The sequence below is a fragment of the Vicugna pacos genome, chromosome 18 (genome assembly GCF_048564905.1).
Source record: "Vicugna pacos chromosome 18, VicPac4, whole genome shotgun sequence".
Lineage (NCBI taxonomy): Eukaryota > Metazoa > Chordata > Mammalia > Artiodactyla > Camelidae > Vicugna > Vicugna pacos.
The window spans coordinates 38,662,382-38,680,191 of NC_133004.1; the positions used below are offsets into that span (position 1 = coordinate 38,662,382).

At 56.4% G+C, this 17,810-nt stretch overlaps 1 protein-coding gene across 4 annotated transcripts in view; it reads right to left on the reverse strand.

The window, feature by feature from the left end:
- Positions 1–17,513, reverse strand: part of ELN (elastin) — a 31,447-nt gene extending 13,934 nt beyond the window's left edge. For 2 of the 4 annotated variants that reach the window (XM_072943103.1, XM_072943101.1), the window contains exons 1-15: positions 17,357–17,513; positions 11,266–11,316; positions 10,148–10,177; positions 9,597–9,629; positions 6,191–6,226; positions 5,585–5,674; positions 5,287–5,346; positions 5,155–5,217; positions 4,430–4,477; positions 3,429–3,500; positions 3,073–3,102; positions 2,506–2,577; positions 1,823–1,864; positions 1,359–1,418; positions 1,036–1,086 (exon numbers count right to left, since the gene is read on the reverse strand). In XM_072943103.1, coding sequence (XP_072799204.1) covers positions 1,036–1,086; positions 1,359–1,418; positions 1,823–1,864; positions 2,506–2,577; positions 3,073–3,102; positions 3,429–3,500; positions 4,430–4,477; positions 5,155–5,217; positions 5,287–5,346; positions 5,585–5,674; positions 6,191–6,226; positions 9,597–9,629; positions 10,148–10,177; positions 11,266–11,316; positions 17,357–17,438 — 820 coding nt within the window. In that variant the 5' untranslated portion in view covers positions 17,439–17,513. The remainder of the gene's footprint in view (positions 1–1,035; positions 1,087–1,358; positions 1,419–1,822; positions 1,865–2,505; positions 2,578–3,072; positions 3,103–3,428; positions 3,501–4,429; positions 4,478–5,154; positions 5,218–5,286; positions 5,347–5,584; positions 5,675–6,190; positions 6,227–9,596; positions 9,630–10,147; positions 10,178–11,265; positions 11,317–17,356) is intronic. The other 2 variants (XM_072943102.1, XM_072943104.1) reach the window with 2 other exon arrangements.
- Between the last annotated feature and the right edge of the window lie 297 nt (positions 17,514–17,810).

Below are 17,810 nucleotides of genomic sequence, written 5' to 3' on the forward strand. Positions count from 1 at the left end.
TTCCGAAGACTCGGCCAAGTTTGTAATCCAAGCGCCTGGCCGCCTGGCTCTGGCAGCCCCTCGCCGCCCCGCTCTCCTGCTCCCACATTCCAACCATCCCCTCCAGTCTTGGGGGCCTGAAGGGAGGGCCTGTGCGGCCTCTGTGGGGCAGGCCGCTGGCTCAGTGCTTCCTTCCACATTCATACCCCCTTGGGCTAGTGGGCGCATGTCTTCTGTCCCATCATGGCTATAGGAAGGGCTCCCCTGGGACTGGGGATAAAGGTGAAGACTTCCACCCCCAGGATCTGACTCTGAACTGGGGGATTACCTGGGGCAGGAGGACAGATGCCCACTCTACCCACCGCACGGGCATAGACAAGGCCTTGCCTCATCTGTTAGCCAAGGGATTATGAACTTGAGGAGCTAGTTAAAATTTTTATTGTACATATTAAATTAATACTAAACTATTAAATTATTTAAATGCTCATATATGTACTACCTAAAATTATCATTCTAACCACCATTGTACCCATTCCCTCTGCCTGTTCCTTCCTATTTTAACCACATGGCAAACTCCACCTTTATTTTAAGTACTGAATCAAATGTCATCTTCTCTGAGAAGACTTCTTGATTATCCCTACGTTGAAATGTCTCCCTCTTCTTGACTTCTACAACGTGCCTACCTTCTCCAGCAGAGCTGTTATCTGTCCCTGGTCTCTGAAACGGATGGATAGATGGAGGGAGGGAGGGAGGGACAGAAGGAGAAGGGATGGATAAATGGATGGATGGAGGGGTGGATGGATGGGGAAATGAATGGATGGGGGATAGATGGAGGGAGGAAGGGATTGATGGGTGGATGGATGGAGAGATGGATGGAAGGAAGAATGAATGAATGGACAGAGGGAGGGAGGAATGGATGGTGTTGAAAACTTGGATAAATGGTGGTGGGGAGGGGCCACCTTAGTTAGTTATCTGTGAGGCAGGCTCTCAGTGGTAACAGGGATGGAGAGGTTGGGGGACTGGCAGCTAGCAGGCAGGGACTCCAGAAGTACTCACCAAACTTTGCTGCTTTAGCTGCTGCTGCTGCCGCCGCCTGGGTGCCAACTCCTAGGGGAGAGGAAGGGGAGAGATTCTAGCAGGTGTGTCCCTGTATCTCCAGGGCCCACCTGTTCCAACCCCAATAAAACCAGCTGGTTCACATCTGGATGTGGGGCTGGCTGATAGAGCTGCCCCACCCTGGATCCTTCTCCAGGTTCCAGGTTGGGATCTGGAGGTAGGGCAGCTGGCCTGCTCTCTGCACAGACCCTGGCCAGCCCCAGGACTCTGGAACCTGGGTGAAAGGGCCCATTTGGTTGGCAGTAGGGTGAGACTTTCCTTACCTGTCCCAGTCGGGTACCCAGCCTTGCCCGCGGCACCAGCCACTCCTCCGGGCCCATAGCCTGCAGAATGGAGAGGCTTAGTGTGCATCCATGCGGATCTCACCATGGCTGCCCCCTCCCCTCCCCTTCAAGGACCAGGCCTCCCAGAGTCTCCACCTTGTCACCCCTAGCCAGAGTTTAATACAAGCATGTGTATGGGATGGTTATTCCCCTCTTTTAGATGAAGACACTGAGAATCAGAGAAGAAACTAGTTCTCCCAGGGCCTGATGATAAGTGGGAGGGCCAGGATTGAGACCAAGGCTATCTGAGTCTAAGTTCCATGTTCCTTCCTTGGGGATTCCCATCCTGAGACTCCACCCTGCCCCCGGCTAGTGCTCTCCTAGCCCTGGGCCAGGGCCACAGCTCCCTTGCCAGAACCCTGCAGCTGGAAAGCCAGAAATCGGCCAGTTGAAGAGGGCCTTACCATAGGGCAGCTTCCCAGTGCTGTAGGGCAGTCCATAGCCACCTGAGGGGAGGGAGGGTAGGCTCAGGGGCAGCCCCGTGGCGGCCCCATGCCTCGCTGGGCTCTTACTCCCTGGGCGAACAGACTGATTCCCACAGGTACTGAGACCCCCAGCCTGGCTGGTGAGCTGCTGGCACAGGCTCTCAGGAGAGCAGAGGCCTTGGTGGAGGAGGGACAGGGCACCCCTGCCCCAGGGCATGATGGGACAACCATCCCTTCTTAGGTCCTGCCGTGGCCACACAGTCTGAGTATCTTCCTTACTCTCCTTCCCATCAGGAAACAGCTCACCGTGTGAGCTGATTGCCAGGGTGCAGGTGGGTTGACGTCAGAGGGGTCTTTCCAATGAATGGTGTTTCTTACCATCAACACATGTGGTTTCCCATTGTGGCTATGGGTCTGTGTGTGTGTGCATGTGTGTGCATAAGTGTGCATGAGAGTGAGACAAACACTGGCAGGATGGCTCCCCCCCCCTCACCGATCCCACTTTCCTTTGCTGGCGATCAGAAATAAGCTTTAATACCCAGGTTTCCTGACCACACCCATCCGCCCCCAGACATACAGGGCCAAACAAGTCCCCTCTCAAGCTGGCTTCTCGGTAGTGAGGCCCGGGGAGCGGTGTCTCTTGAATCCCTCTTTGGACTTACCTGGTAGTTTGGGTGCCTTGATGGGGTACCCCAGCGGGACTCCAGGCTGCTGACCCCCAAAGGGTCCAACTCCTGTGGGAACAAGGAGAGCAAAATCAGGGTCCTGGGAACTTGGGCCAGCAGCCCCTTCTAAGGCCCCAGCCTCCTGCTCTGCTTTCTGCTCAGACAGAATGAGCTCCCACGGCATGTGGAATCCAGAAACCATCCTGCCTAGAAGGCCATCCTGCCTCTCTGTCACTGGTCAGCTGAGCACTCCCCAGGGATTGGCCACTTTCTCCAGGAAGCTGCAGGATGTGCTCCCCTTGGGCTTGGGCCACATCTGGGGCCTGTAGCCTTCGAAGCCTTTGGCACAGACTGCTGGGTTTTCTGGGCTCATTTGGGTGGCCAAAAAGAGGGTTGGGGCAGGGGAAGCAGGCCTATGTGCTGAAGCCACTCTGTGCCGAAGCCAGTCCAAGGCCTGGAGCAGTAGGTGTGCCCAGCCCCTCCCAGGGCAGGAGCCCTAGCCTGGCAGGCCACCCTGCTGACCTGCCCACCCACTATGAGGCAGGGGCCCCAACCTCGCCTCACCTGGGATTCCAGCAAAAGCTCCACCTCCACCTGCAATGACAAGGGGCCATCACTGCAGCCCCACCACCGTGGGCACAGGGCACTGAGGCCCCAGTGGCCGCGCTGATGGGTGGGCTGGCCTGAGCCGCCGCCAGTTCTGCCCAGACCTCTCTGCTCATGCTGCCCTCACACACACTCAGGGACTTCTGAGAGGTGTGCGGCCCACCTCGGCCAGCTGTCCCAGGCCTGGAGAATAAGCAGCGTCCCCCTAGAGGGACCTGAGCCCAAGGTCCCCCCACCACCCCAATCCACGACAGAGGGGACTGAGGGTGAATGGAGATTCCCACCTTGGGTCCCTAGCCCAGTGGGCCACGTACCTGGGGCCTTGGCCTTGACTCCTGCTCCAGTGGGAACCCCAGGAAGAACCCCTATACCTGGGAAGCGAGCTCCTGAGGGGGCAAAGAGGAGGCTGGCAGTGAAGGCAGGAAGGCCGGTCTGGCAGGTCCAGCCGGGGACCACAGCCCCCTCAGTTACACAGCCGGCCTCCTGCGCTGACCGTCAGTGACTGGCATGGCTCACAGGGTGGGGGTGGGGCTCTTTGGTGGTGACTTTTCTTCCCAGTCTGACCCAAGGTCAGAAGAGTTTTAATCCTATTTCCTAGCTATGTGCTTCTGTTGGCCTCTCTAAACTGGAGTTACTTCTCACAGCCCTGCCCACCCAGAGACGCCAGACAGCAGACGCCTGAGAGGGAAGAGCCTGCGGGCTGGGGAGGCCAGTGCCCTTCTAGGGCTTTCGCTGGATGTGATTCACAACCAAGCACAAAGCAGTCATCTGTTATGGCCAGGAAGTACTCTCACCTCTCCTGTCTCCCCTGGGGCTGGGCCACCACGGCAGGGAGGGGCCAAGGGAAGGGACACTCTGCCAACAAATCCCACAGAGCAGCCTGAGTCTGGGCTTCTGGGGGAATTCAGGAGGTCACATGTTGGGTGGGGTGGCCGGGCCCTGGCAGGGAAAGGAGGGTGAGAGGGCAGCTCCAAGGGTCTCCTGCAGGGCGGATGCACTGGGCGGGCCCCCTGGTGACTCATGGCTTTTGGGAAACAGCTGGCCACACTGGGGACTCGGTCCATCCTGGGGGGCCCCCCGCAGGCTGTGACAATGTTCTGGGTGTGGGCCTGGGCAAGTTCACTGACCTCTGTAGGGGAAAGACACCCAGAGAACTTTTGTCTGTAGCCTGAGCTTTGATGCTTAGGGAAACAGCGCCCATTAGGACCCAAGGTTTCTGGTGGCCTCAGCTTGGGGAGATGGTGTGGGGCCACCAGGGAGGCCACCAGGGGCTTCTCTCCTTGCTATAGGATCCCCTTCTCCTCCTTGCTCTCACCTGTGCCTGGGAGCACTCCACCTGGGTATACACCTGGGATCCCCACACCTGTGGCCAAAAGAAGGTGTGTGAACAGCAGCCTGGCCTCTAGGAACTGCTCCTGGCTCTTCCTTCTGTGGCAGCTCCAAGCTCCCAAACCAGCCACCCGGGGCCCCACGGGAACAGCCAGGGACACATATGCAGTGCAGTGGCTATAGCCCTCCTCCCACGAATTCCGGAAGACATCTGCAAACCCTTCTGTGCGTGGATTTGTCTCGTCTCCTGGAGCCTGTTTATAAGGCTGGCCCAGACTACCTCTGGGCTAAAGGCTTCCAGATGTTCCCTCCCTGCTGTGCAGACTCAGGCAGCCTTTTGTTTAACCTGAAGTCACTTCCTCAAGGGCTTGGTGCAGAGGAACGAGCACCAGATGGAGAGACCGTGCCCCTCAGGCTCACCCCAGCTCCACCGTGACCTTGTGGCTCCTTCTGCACTGACTCCCTATGAGGAGCCTCAGTGTCCCCATCAGTCACCTGAATGCCTGCCACAGAGCCTTTCTCTGAGATCTGTTCCATGGTCCTGGAAGAAGGGCCCAGAAGGTAGCCGGGGCCCCTCGCTCCCCCATTTAGGACACTGGCTATCCCCCCTGCCCTGCTGCAGCCAGGCCCTGCCCTTCCTGCCCAGTAGGCCTTGGGGGCTCTTGCCCCTCCCTGACCTCTGACCCCTAGCCCCAGGGACCCCACACTGACCTGGCACTTTCCCAGGCTTCCCTGCAGCTCCGACTCCTGCTCCAAGCTGAGGCACCACCGCACCTGATGGGGAAGGGCTACGTTAGAGCGGGCTCTGCCCCCACCTGTGGCCTTCACCTGGGCCACTCATACCTGTAGACACTCCTAAGCCACCAATGCCGCCAATACCGCCAACACCACCAAGCCCAGCACCTACAGAGCCAGGAGCAGGAGAGGAGAAGGGTCACACCAGGAACAGTGAAAGGCAGGAGGGCCCTCGGCTCAGGTCTGACCCTGCCGTCACCTCACTTTGAGCCAAGCACAGTTGGTGGGACCCCAGGAGACTGGAGCTGAGGATCCACCCACCTGCCCCCCAGGAAAGGTTCTTTGCAGAGTGGAGAGCCCACAGAGGCCGGAGGGCTTATGGCATGTCCCAAAGGGTAATACTCACCAGCCTTGGCAGCAGCTTTATAGGCTGCTGCAGCCGCGCCACCGGGCACCAGAGCCCCGGGGAAGGCGCCTGCAGGAAAGGCCCCGAGCCCTGCAGAGGGGAGGCCTGGTGAGGTCCTGCCTGCAGCCCTGCCCACCCGCTCTGCCCAGGAGCTACATTTGAAGCTCTTCTGCTCTCTGCTGGGCTGCCCTGCCAGGCAGTGACGGCCGCTCCCAGGACTGGGTTTGGCGTCAGAGAGCAGCATGGACCAGGCTGCGCCACTCAGCCTGGCAAACTGCAGGCATCTTTGGGGTCTCAATTCCCCACCTGCCTCCTCCAGAAAGCCTCCCTGAGGCCCCACTGAGCTGGGTAGCTTCTAGGGGCTCCCAGGGCTGCTTCTCTCCAGCTCTTATCACTGTGTGATAATAGCATCCAGGACCCAGCTGTGACTCCCGTGTGCCCTGAGCAGCTGCTCGGGGCAGGAGGTCTCAGCATCACGCCCTACACCAATGCCCAGGACAGGCCCGGCCGGCACCCCTGTACCCCAACTGCCCTCCATAGGGGGCAGATGCCCAGGGCTTGGCTCTGGCCCCCAGAGGGTCATCTTGCCTGGGTGTCAACACTTACCTGCCCCAAGGCCAGCGCCTGCGAGCCCTCCAACACCTGTGGGGAGGAGACAGAGCCAGGTGAGGGGAGGCTGGTGGGGGGCATCGGTCCTGGGCCGGGGGTGGGGGGTGGGGGGGAGGGTCTCGTGGGGGAGGGGCAGGAAGCTGCTAACGCTGGGACTGGCATGCAGTGCAGCCACTCAGGCCCCTAAACTCTACTCAAGCCTTTGGTACTTGGGAGCCAATCCCAAGCTGACTTCCTACAACAAGCTCTGACCTCGCTTCCCTTAGAAGGCCTGCCAACTAACGGGGGACCCAGCAGGGCTTTCTTTGAGGGCTGGAGTTGAGCAAAGTCTGCGAGAAAGATCTCACCCAGGCCAGGCCCTGCCCTGCTCCCAGGTTAGTCCCCACCCCAGGCCTCTCCAGCTCCCTTGCAAAGGTCCCCTGGCTCAGCTCACGCCCTCTCCCCTGTATTTAGAATCCCTTTTGTCCATCCATCTAGCCTGCCCTGCAGTCCGGAAGCCTCCTTGTCTGCAGACAGATGCTAAAATGTTTATGAAAAACCAAATGGGTCCCTCTGGCTCTCTCCTTCCCACATCTGGGCCCTATCTCTCCTTTTTCCCCTCCAGGAGACATTCCACGGCTTTGGCCAGGACCGATGGGCAATCAGGTTGGACTTCACAACCGTGCCGGGTTTGTTTCCAATTATGTGAGAATCTCTCCCACAAGCGCCAGTCCTGGCCACCAGGATCCTGACTCAGGGGCGGCCTCTCTGGGGACTGACCTTAAACGTGGGGGCCTGCTGATCCCTGGAGGGTCCACCTGGTTTTCACTGGGTGTGGTCCTTGCCCTCATTTCCTGCTTATGTGAGCTGGCCGTCTGAAACTCAGCCAGCCCTCTGTAAAATGGGTCTCTAACTCTGGCCAGTCTCCCTTCCAGGCAGGTGCGCTGTGGTCAGGCTGGGCCTAGGGCGTCCCTGGGTTCACGTCCCAGCTTTATAGGCCCAGCCCCTCCCCAGCTCTATCAGAGGTTTCTCTCAAGCCAGGCCTGTTTCCTGAGCTCCAACAGAGCTGGGGACACACTCAGGCCTTTCCTGACCACAGAAAGGCTGGGAGAAGAAGATGGGGACCAAACAGGAAGTGAGAAGAGGCTGGGTGGGTGTGGTGGGGGGGGGGGACAGGCAGCCCCTCTGCCGACATCTGCCCTTTTCCCAGGCTCCCCTATAGCCTTCTGGTCCCAGGGCCACCCTGTGGCATGACCAGCCCCATTCCTGCTCGCCCTCCTTTCTGTGGGCTCACCTAGCTCAACTGCCCCAAGGAGTCCAGCAGCTGGCAAGGAGGAGAGGGGGGTGAGGAGCTGACCATGGCTGGGAGCCCAGGGGTCTGGCCTGCACAACCCTCTCTCTTCCCTGGAGTCATAGAGTTCTGGATTCAAATCCTGCTGCCCCAAGCTACTCCTTGCCTGAAAGAGCAAGTCACTTCACCTCTCTGAGACTCAGTTTCCCCACTTACAAAATGGCCAGCATGTCCCCGACCTTCCTGGGACCAGCAGAGAGCACTGAGTGTCTGCAACCTGCAAGGGCACCCAGTGGGTGTCCCTCCCTCTCCTTCCTGTCCTCTCGGGTGGGCGACTGGCCTCCAGCCCATGCTGGGGGTGTGGGTGGTGCCAGCTCCCAGCTGCCTGGTCCCCCGCGGAGAGCCCAGGCAGGGCCAGCCTGCTGAGGCCCAGTGCCAGGCCACCCATCCTCTACTGGCCAAGGGATTAGTTGTTCCCAAGCATGACATGTGCTGCCTGTGACCAGTTCTAGCCCGCTTGGCAGGCCTGGATGAATGTCCCCACTGCTGGATGTGGGTAGCTGCCTTGGGGTGGGGGGCACCGTGTGCCTGCCCAAGCCTTTGTAGTCCAGAGTCCTAAGACTGAAAGATGACCCCAGGGAGGTCCTCATGGAATTCAGCCATTTTTCATCAGGAGATGCTCTGACTTTCCTCTTGGTCTATTTCTTCACCACAAGCTGGAAGTTCTTTCAGAAGTCTAAACTAAATCTTTCGTTAATAAAAACTTCACTTTAGCAACTATAACTGTATGCAGTTGTCTCAGTCTTCCCTCGGTGTTTAATCACAACCTGCCATGTGTCCCCTGCTGCCAATGGGATCAACCAATCCCCCCCAGCTTTGCAGTCACGACCTCCACTGTTCGAGTCTTTGCAGTTAAGCACGATCCTAATTCCACGCCTTTGTTTACCTAGCCTTTCCCTGCATTCTCTCTGCCATCAAAGACCCCCTTAAGATTGCTCACCCCTCCAGGAAGACAGGAAACAGGTTCTGGTGGGATAAGCAGTGAATCCTGAGGGCTTCCAGCCTTGCAGACCCCTAGAGACCCCAGCAAACCCCTTGCCCAGGCCTCCTGCCCTCCTGCGTCTCTCTTGCCTGGACCCAGCCCTGGAATTTCACAACCCAGATGGGCTTGCAGGGAAGGGGAATCTGGGTCTTGTAGATTCATTTGCACTTGAATCATCGAACATGGGGATTTCGTAAGAGCTGTTGGACATGCAAACTGTCCTGGAGTCTTGGGCTTCAGAGCCAGGGAGACACAGAGCAGCGTGGGGGGGCGCCAAGGCTACATGTGGAGTATCTCATGCTGAGAGGATTTATGGCCCGCTTAGCACGTCCTCCACCTGCTCCTTATCCACCAGTGTTTCCCGGAGGGACCCGCCCTCCCTCTCTCCTAGGGAGCTGATGGGACCCTAGTGGCAGATCTGGGCCCCACGGGCAACGCCAGGACAGATCCAGCCATGTCTTCTTACTGGAAAACTCCATGGTCTGGACACAGCTGGAAGGGGCCTAGGATCAGGAAGGAAACTGATCTGGAAACAGGGTCAGGGTGCAGCTTAGGGTTAAGTTCAGGGCTTGGTCTGGGGTCAAGGTTGGGGTCAGGATAAGGGCTCAGATAGTCCTCAAGGTCAGAGATATCTAGGATCTTGACCTGGAGTTAGAGAGGGTTTGCTCTGGGGTCAGGGGCAATTTAGGCAGAGTCTGGGGCCCACCATCTGTGTCTGAGCCCCAGAATGACATTCACAGGCTTGCTGGCCACTGAAACATCAATTCCTACCTTTGACCCCAGCACCAGGGCTATTTCTGAGACTCTGTACAGAGGGGACTCTCTGGGCAGCTGGGCATATAGACACTTGCAGGGCAGGTACCTAACAGCCCTCACACAGGGAGGACATCAAGCTGCCTCCAGCCTTCTGACCCTGGAAGCCCTGGGGCGAGACCCCAGCCTGGTGGAGAGGAGGTTGACTGGGGGAGGGACTGTTGCCACCTGCCACCTCCCTCCCCCTTCCTGTCTGTTGGCTGGGTTCATAGCTCTGTGGACCCCTTCCTTCCCCTGCCACCCGCCCTCACTCAGTGCTCTGAGGCCAGGGGTCTTACCTGGCTTGGGTGGTTTGCCTCCAGGGCCCAGTGCTGCAGAGGGAAGAGATGGCAGTAAATGGGGAGTCTCAGCCCACCTGTCCTCCCATTTAACCCCCCAGGGCATTGGGTCTCACCCCCCCAGGTCCTAAAAGGGCTGTCAGGAATGGTCCTCCCCTTTGCACAGGGAGCTGCTGGGAGCCCAGCATCCAGACACTTGGGAGGCAAGCAGCTCCAGCCCTGATTTTGGGACACCCTGTCTCAGACTGTTTCTCAGCCTCTGAAGGAGATGATGGTTCCTGCTTTGCTGGCTTTGCAGGGATATTACTGAGGATCAGAAGAAATATGAAAGAAGGCAGGGGCCACCAGGGAAAGAGGCTGGGGGGAGGGGCTTAGGGGCCCAGTGGGTTCCAGTTATCAGACAAGTCCCTCCCTACTGGATGCTTGGTCTGTGAAATGAAGGGGCCCTGGATGCCTGGGCCTGATGAAGTTCTGAGGCCTCAGGACATGCGTGGAATAGAATGAGACCCAGACCCCATCACGGAGGGACCAAGTTTAGTTGCTGAGCTCACCTCCTACTCCCAGGCCTCCTAGACCAGCTCCTGTGTTGAGAGAGAGAGAGAGAGAGAGCAAGAGAGAGATTGAGAGGGAGAGAGAGAAACATTAGTACTTCTGCTGGAAAGCCATCCATCATCTGTTATCAAATCCATCACTTCCTAGCTACGTGGCCTCGGACCAGGCTTAACCTCTGCGAGCCTTTGTTTCCTCATCTGTCTCATCAGGCAAATAGTCTTGTGCCTGTGTGTATCTGAGAGGGTCTGTGCCTCACACCCACGTCGAGTCTAAACACTCAAATACTCAAAAGTAAGTACTAGTTTTGATTTTTTCAGTCTACTTTGAAACATTATGCTTTTTTCTAAAAGAATATAATGCTCCCCTTTCAATGCCATTGAGTTACCATTCTGCCTGTTTTCTTATCAGGGGGGCTCCCAGTCTCCATCTGCACATAATTTATTATATTTTTAAAACAGATTGGTTAAAAAAAATTTTTTTTGAAGAGTGATTTTTTCTTTAGTTTTTTTTTTTTTGGGCAGAGGTGGGTAGGGGAAGGTAACTAGGTTTATTTGTTTTTTTATTTTTAGAGGAGGTACTGGGGATTGAACCCAGGACCTTGTCCATGCTAAACATGCACTCTACCACTTGAACTATACCCTCCCCTCTGGTCCTTGCTTTTTATGACCCAACAGATAACATATTAATACTTTTTAGTAATGTAAGTTTACTTAATCACACACTTTAATCAGGGGGTTTCTTGTTTTGCCTTTTGGCAAGTAACATTCCTATGAAACTTAGTGCAGATGATTCTTTTTCCCTTCTTTTCAATTATTTCCTTCGAATGGATTTTCAAGAGTAGGGTTAACAGTTCGAAGACTGTAAGCAGGGATGTGTGGAAGTGGCCCGTTTCCTACAGCCTCACAAGCACTGTGTTTCAATTTTCAGAAAATATATGCTCTTAATAGATGTAAAACAGTGTCCTGTAAGTCCTGCTTTTTAAAACAGGACTGACTTATGGGTCCTCCGTGGTGGGCGTGCCAATGTTCTTCCTTTTTGCAGTGTCAAAATGTGCATGTCCTATGAACATAATCACCATTTGTCTTATCAGGGCGTGTGAAAATTTCATGTACATTACCTGGGTAGAAGACGCCTCCAGGAACTCCACCAGGAATAGCCCCTGGGACCCCTGGAAGGAAGCAGGTAGAGTCCTCAGTTAGCCAGAATGAATAAAAACATGCTAAGAATAAAGATAATGATGATGACAATAATATTGTATGTCTATAAAGCAATTATGTCGGCTTAGCAATTTATGTTTACAAAGCATTTTCTCATCCATGCGCCTCAAAATGGCCTGGTAAGGTTGGAAGGGCAGCAATTAGTATCTTCCTTTTAACAGATGTGAAATCAGGCTCAGAGAGGTTAAAGGAGGTGCCGGGGGCTACACAGCTGGAAGGAGACGGAGCCTGGATTCAAACCAGGCCACTCCTCTGAGCATAATGGTTTGCACTGCGTTACCTGGAGAGGGCCTGGCAGGTGGCTGTGTCTGAGCACCTTTCCCGGGCAGCCAAGTCCCCTCCAACCCTGAGTGGCAAGGGCAGGGGCCAGAGCTGTGGGAGGGCAGGCTGGGCCGTGACAGCAAGCGCTAAGGAAATGCGGCTGCTGCCAGTAAGAGAGCAGCCATTCCCACACTGATAGGATGGCGTGAGGTCAGCGTCCTCAGCCACTGGGCAGCTGTGGTTGGGTGGGGTTCTGGCTGTCTGACACAGAGCTGTCTAAGGAGGCGCCGAGGCCCGGAGGGGGACACCATGAATGAGCAAAGTGAATAGTTTCCTAAGGAAAAGCTAATTCACTGGCCAGGCTAGGGGCCGTCTGCCCAGCCAAGATCACGAGTTCAGTCCCCACGGACCAGTGAAGCTCTCACTGGGGAACACTGTGAAGCTGGGCCCCAGACCCAGCCTGTGCGTGGTCATGGCAACAGACAAACGTGGTGCAGACCAGGCCCTGACTCCAGCACCACAGGATGGTCCCAGCTTCAACAAGCAGCCTTGCCGGTGTCCCAGCCTAAGCCCAACACCATCCTGCTGAGCGAGGCACAGACAGGGTTTGAGGACAGCATTGGGCAGCTCTGCAGTGTGTCCAGCAGACATCTGGCCTCTGTGGCCTGGCTGTGCTGCACAGCTGGGCCTGCTGGCCCCAGGGCCCTGTCAGCCTCAGCCACGGCCCAACAGGGTTGGGGATTCCAAGCTGTCATGGGCACCCCATGCCAAAGCCCCAGTGCTACCACCCCCCAGGGCCTGAGGCCTCCCAGGCACTGCAGTCCAGGCCTGGAGTGTCTAAGCAATCTGGTCAGAGCTTTGGGGGCTCAGAGCAGTGGCCCCAGGAGGCTGGGCCTGCTGGGAATGAGCCTTTGGCCCTGTCATCAGCTGCCAAGAGCATACATGGCCCGCCCAGGCCTTTGATGGCTTCTCTGTTTCGGGCCTCCAGCTCTGAGCTCTGAGCACTATCTCCTGTGTGCCTTTCCCTGTTGTGCTCCAGGCCTTTCTCTGCCTGGGCCTGTCTCCCTCCTCCTCTTACTCTCCCTCCCACTACCCCCCCTCCTCTCCGCACTGCTCTCCCTGTCCAGAGCAGACTGCAGGAACAATGTGGTGGGTGGAGGGAGCAAGGGGGCTCAGGACAGACCCATCTGGCCTCTAATCCTGGCTGTGCCACTTCATATGATCTGTGTGACTTCAGGCAAGTCACTTAACCTCTCTGAACCTCAGTTTCCTTTTTAACAAGGTGGCGCTGATAACAGCTGCCTTGCAAGATTGTTGTGAGTTGTCAAAGAGTTCAAGTGAGAGACCTGTCCTGCCCTGGACCTGGCACACAGTCACAGCTCAAAAAAAAAAAAAAAGTGACACTTTGTTTCTACTTCACTGCACAGTACATGGCCTGGAGCCAGGTATACAGCAGGTATTCAATAAATGATGGATGAATTAGGTGGAGGGGAGGCAAGGATGTTGCCTGTGGGTCTGGTCCAACCTGTTCCCTCCTCAAACGGCCTGAGGGTCTCCCCATCTCCGGCTGGTCTAGCCTTAACCTCCACTTCCTCTCCTGGTGTTCTGTCCCCGCTGTGTCCCTTCCTGGGCCTGCCAGCTCCTCTTTGCTTCCCCTCTCCCCAGCACCCACCCATCTCTCCCTGGCTTTCTTTTCCCTACTCTCCATCCCCATGATTCAGATATCAACAGTGTTTGCCAAACTCCATGCCTGAACCACGGCAGCCTAGGGAGCCAGAAACTCTGATCCCGGTTTTGCACCAAGGAAATGGGGAAGGCTTAGTGGGTGTAAAGGATCCCTGCCCGGCCTCCTCTCTTCAAGTGTAGGAGAGGTGAGAACAGAACAAGGCAGTGGTCAATCAAGGGCCTTTGAAAAGGCAGCAGCCTCCTCTCATGCCCCAGTGGGCCATTCTTTTTCCCACCCCACTCCTTGGCCTGAGCAGTTGCCTCTGCCAGGAATGCCCTCTCCTCTCTCCAAGTCCTACCCTTCCACCAGGACTGAGCTCAGATTCTGCCCCCGCCTTCTCTGAGCCTGTGGTTCTCACCGCTCAGCTGGCCCAAAGCAGTTGGCCCAGAACATACTTGTCTTGTTTTATGTGGGTTTGGCTTGTTTCTCCGGCTAGCCCAGGGTGGAACTTGTCTCTTGCATCTTAGAATCATGATCCTAGACACTCAGGGATCATAACAGTCTCCTGGCCTGGGCTGAAATTCCTTCTGCAAACATCCTCTTGTGTTCCTGCTTGCACGCCTCCAGTGACAGGAAAATCACCACTTCTTGATGCTGTCAGTCCTACCTGCAGAGAAATCTTCCTCCTTTTGAGATAGAATCTGCCCTCTGTCTCTCCAATTCTGCCTCCCAGAACCCCAGAGACTGAGGCTCACCTCTCATCCACCAAAGCCCCTCAAACATTTACCTTTCTTTCAAGGTCTAACTCAAATGTTGCTTCTGCTGTGAAGCCTTCCTGGATTTACTGGGACTCCTCTGAGCCACCCCCTCCCCTAGTCTTGTCTGCTTCCTCCATCACTGCATCTCTGTTTATACGTGTGGTCCCCTTCCACCAGACAAAATGTGGCATGAGTAGCAAGAGGGAAAATTAAAACTTATAAATGTGCACTAATTACCAGGGTCAATCAGCCCAAGCTAGCAAATTCTGAATAAGAGAATATATGGCTTTTAAAATTCACATTCCCACGGTTCTCTTATTTGATGCATTTTTTGCAGTGTTACATTGCTGGAGCCTCCCACCAGCCCTAAGAGATAAGCAGGGCAGAGAAGTTCCTCTGCATTTTACAGCTGGGGAAACCAAGAGCCTGAGAGATGAAGGGCCTGGCCCAGGACCCACAGCTGACCCCAGTTACATGCAGGGCCTTCTGCCTAGGCCCAGGGCTCCAAGTTCAAAGATCTGGGAGATGGCTGTTTGGGAGTGAGCAGCGGGCCAGCGGGCCAGCGGGCCTTGGCAGAGGGCTTTGCCAATTCCAAGTCCAGGGGGCCGGCCTGGGGAGCAGATAAGACCACACGAAGCAGTTTGTTGTTTGCATGGAGAAAGGCTGCCAAGGGTTTTTCAATAACAATCCATCCTCCAGTGAGTGACTCTGTCCCCTTCCTCCCCGGGGTATGTCTGCCCTCCGGCCTCCACCCCAACAGACGCAGTGGGCAGGATCAACCTGTAAACCCGAGGTCCGAGGTTCTGGAGGCTCCTCGGAGACACTGGGGCAGCTTTACAAGACCTACAGGTCTGGGTCCCTCCCTAGACCAAATAAAGCAAAAAGTCTTAGGTGGGACCCCACATCAGAATTGTTTCAAGTTCCCTGGGTAATTCCAATATGCAGCCAGGATTGAAAGTCCCTGTTCCAAATCATCTTCAGTTCCAAAATCAGGAAAAACAAAAAACAAAAAAACCCCAAAACCCAAAAACAAAATGATAAAATGTCTAGAATTTGGGGGGAGAATTATACCTGATTTAATTTCTCTCTCTTTTTTAAAATGGCATGAGGGTTTGGGGCAGCTGATCTTCAAAGCTACTTTTAACCCATCTTAAACGAGTCTAGACAATCCTTTCCATCACAGAGTCTTCCTGGAATGCCTCTTTCTTGTCTCCACTGGCAACACGGTTCTTTGGAGCTGGGGAACCCATGACAGGGACATCTTCCTGGGGTGGGAGGAAGCTGGGCTCCCCCAGGACAGCTGGGCAGGTGCGTGCACACGTGCGTGTGGGTGGAGGGCCCCTCCCACTCCCGATCTCTCTCGACTTCCTTTGGGAGGCTCTGGGCACAAACCCCAGAAGACCTCATCAGTTCATACACCCCTTATTTGGACCCAGCTACTCTACCACCTGGGACAGAGCTGAGATTTATGTTTGCAAAGAAAGAATAGGGCCAGCGGAGCATTTAGCCCGGTCACTGAGGATGCATTCTTCTTAGGGCAAGCCCACCCCAGAGTGCTCAGCCTTAGGCCTGCCCCTCCCCGGATGCTGATCAGAACCCGGCTCCCACCCCTCATCCTTTCGCCCAGGGCAGAGAGCTGGCTGGTACTAACCCCCTGGGTCTGCCTTAGCCTGTCTGAGCCTCAATTTCCCCATTTGTAAAGTGTAGACAATAATTCTCTACTCTCAGGGATCCTGTGGGGACTGTCTTGCTCTCAGTGGGAGCTCTGTCTAGGAAGGCAGGTGTTCAGGGGCCAAAATCAGGGGAGGAGGTTCAGATAGGATCAGAGCTGCTAGTCTCAGGCACTGGGGCAGCTGATCCTCTGGGATTGTCTCGCTGCCCCTGCTGGGCCCCACTTGATGGTGTTCACGTCCCTCGGCCTCGTCCAGACCCAAGACCTGACCTCTGCACAGGAAGCTCCTGCTCCTGGCTGTCCTTCCCAGCCAGTCAATCTCACGGAAACAGCTGTTCCTGCCCAGCCCCCTACTCCAGCCCTCCAGCCTGGCCCTGCTCCACCCAGTGCCCCTCCGCAAGGGCTGGTTCTCATGGCAAGGAGGAGTCTCGTGGAAAACAGACCCCACCCAGGCTGTCCCACCAAAGGCTCATGAGCCTGACTACACCTCTCTCTTCCCATGGCCAGGGGCACCTTTAGGGACCCCTGGCGGGCCATTCCCAGTGTCCCGCAACGTGTGTAGCAGCCCCAGGGGAGGCACCCTTAAAGCCCATGGCAGGGAACATGCCAGGTGGTCCATGAGTGCTCTGAGGTTCACTCCAGCCCCTGCCACCCACCACATTCCCTCTGCCAGGGAAGGGATACCTTCCCCAGCTTCCCTTTCCTAGTCTGTGTGCCACAGCATGCACACACACACACTTAGACACACTCATATGCACAGTGACAAACCACACCCAGTGACACACCTGGACATCAGATCTCCCATGTGTACATGCCTGCTGGGTGGCTGACTTTTGCATATTAATAGGCACTTTCACATACTCTACAACACCCTCCTCCCAAGCGTGCTTGTGAGCGCGCACACACACACACACACCTGTCCAGAGATGAGCCTGTGAACATTCATCCCCTCCCAGAAACCTCTCCCTCTATTAGGTGACATGTTTGGGCATATACACATGCACACCTGTGCAATAGCAGTAACACTCGCATATGCACACATGTATACACATGCTCAGAAGTCCCAGCCCTCCTCACCAGGGACAGACCACAGCGGCAGCTTTCCAACACGCAACCCTATAATCAACTTAACCCTGACTTTCCTTGGAGTGGGGTGCTGACTCTCCAGGGGACAAGGAACCTGGGGAGGTCAGATAGCTCACTGCCGCTGAGCTGGCCCCTAACCCAGGTCCCCCGCCCCCAGGGCACATGCACATAACCACTGGGTCCACAGGTGTGCAAACTGCCGGTGCCCACAGACCCGATGGGATCCTGCCAGCCCTTCCCAGTGTGATCACGACCCCTAGACTGGGAGAGCCCCCAGGACAGAGCAGGGCCCCTCAGCTCTCTCAGGCAGTAAAACCGGCGCTTGTTTGGGACCATCCTTAGTCGTGGGGCGATCGTGTGACAGGTTTCTGTTCGGCATGGCTGGCTCCCGGGAGGGACAGTTCCAAGCATCCAGTGGCTGAGGGGCTCCTGCCTGGGACCCCCTGGGGGATGGTGGGGTGGAAGGGCGCCCTCTCCTCCGTCATTCCAGCCACCTGACCCGGAGGCCCGAGGGCTGCCGGCAGTTAGGGGAACAGGGTGAGGCCTACCTCCAGGCTGCGAGGGGTGGACGATGGACAGCAGGAGCAGGAGGACTCCTGGCCGCAGGGCTGCAGCTGTCAGACCCGCCATCTCGGGGAGAAATGCCCCAGCCCGCTCTCTGCGCCTCGTTTTATCCCCAAAGCGTAATTGCTGCCTCGTCGGCTGCGAGGGAAGGAGGGAGGGAGAGAGGGCGGGCGGGAGGGCGGGAGAAGGGGGAGGCCTCGGGGAGGGGGCCGCGGGGAGGGGGCAATTACGAAAGGCCGGCTCACAAGCCTCCCAGGCTGGGTCTGACTGGACTGGACTGTGGGCTTTTTTCCTTAAAACACACACACATGCGCGCGCGCACACACACGCACACAGAGTTTTCCCCCATCTCTCTCCCGCTTTCCCTCTGTGGCTGTTCTTTCACTGCTGGCCCTGTTCCCGCCAGAAAGTGCGAGGGGGGCCTCTGCCAGGACAGCC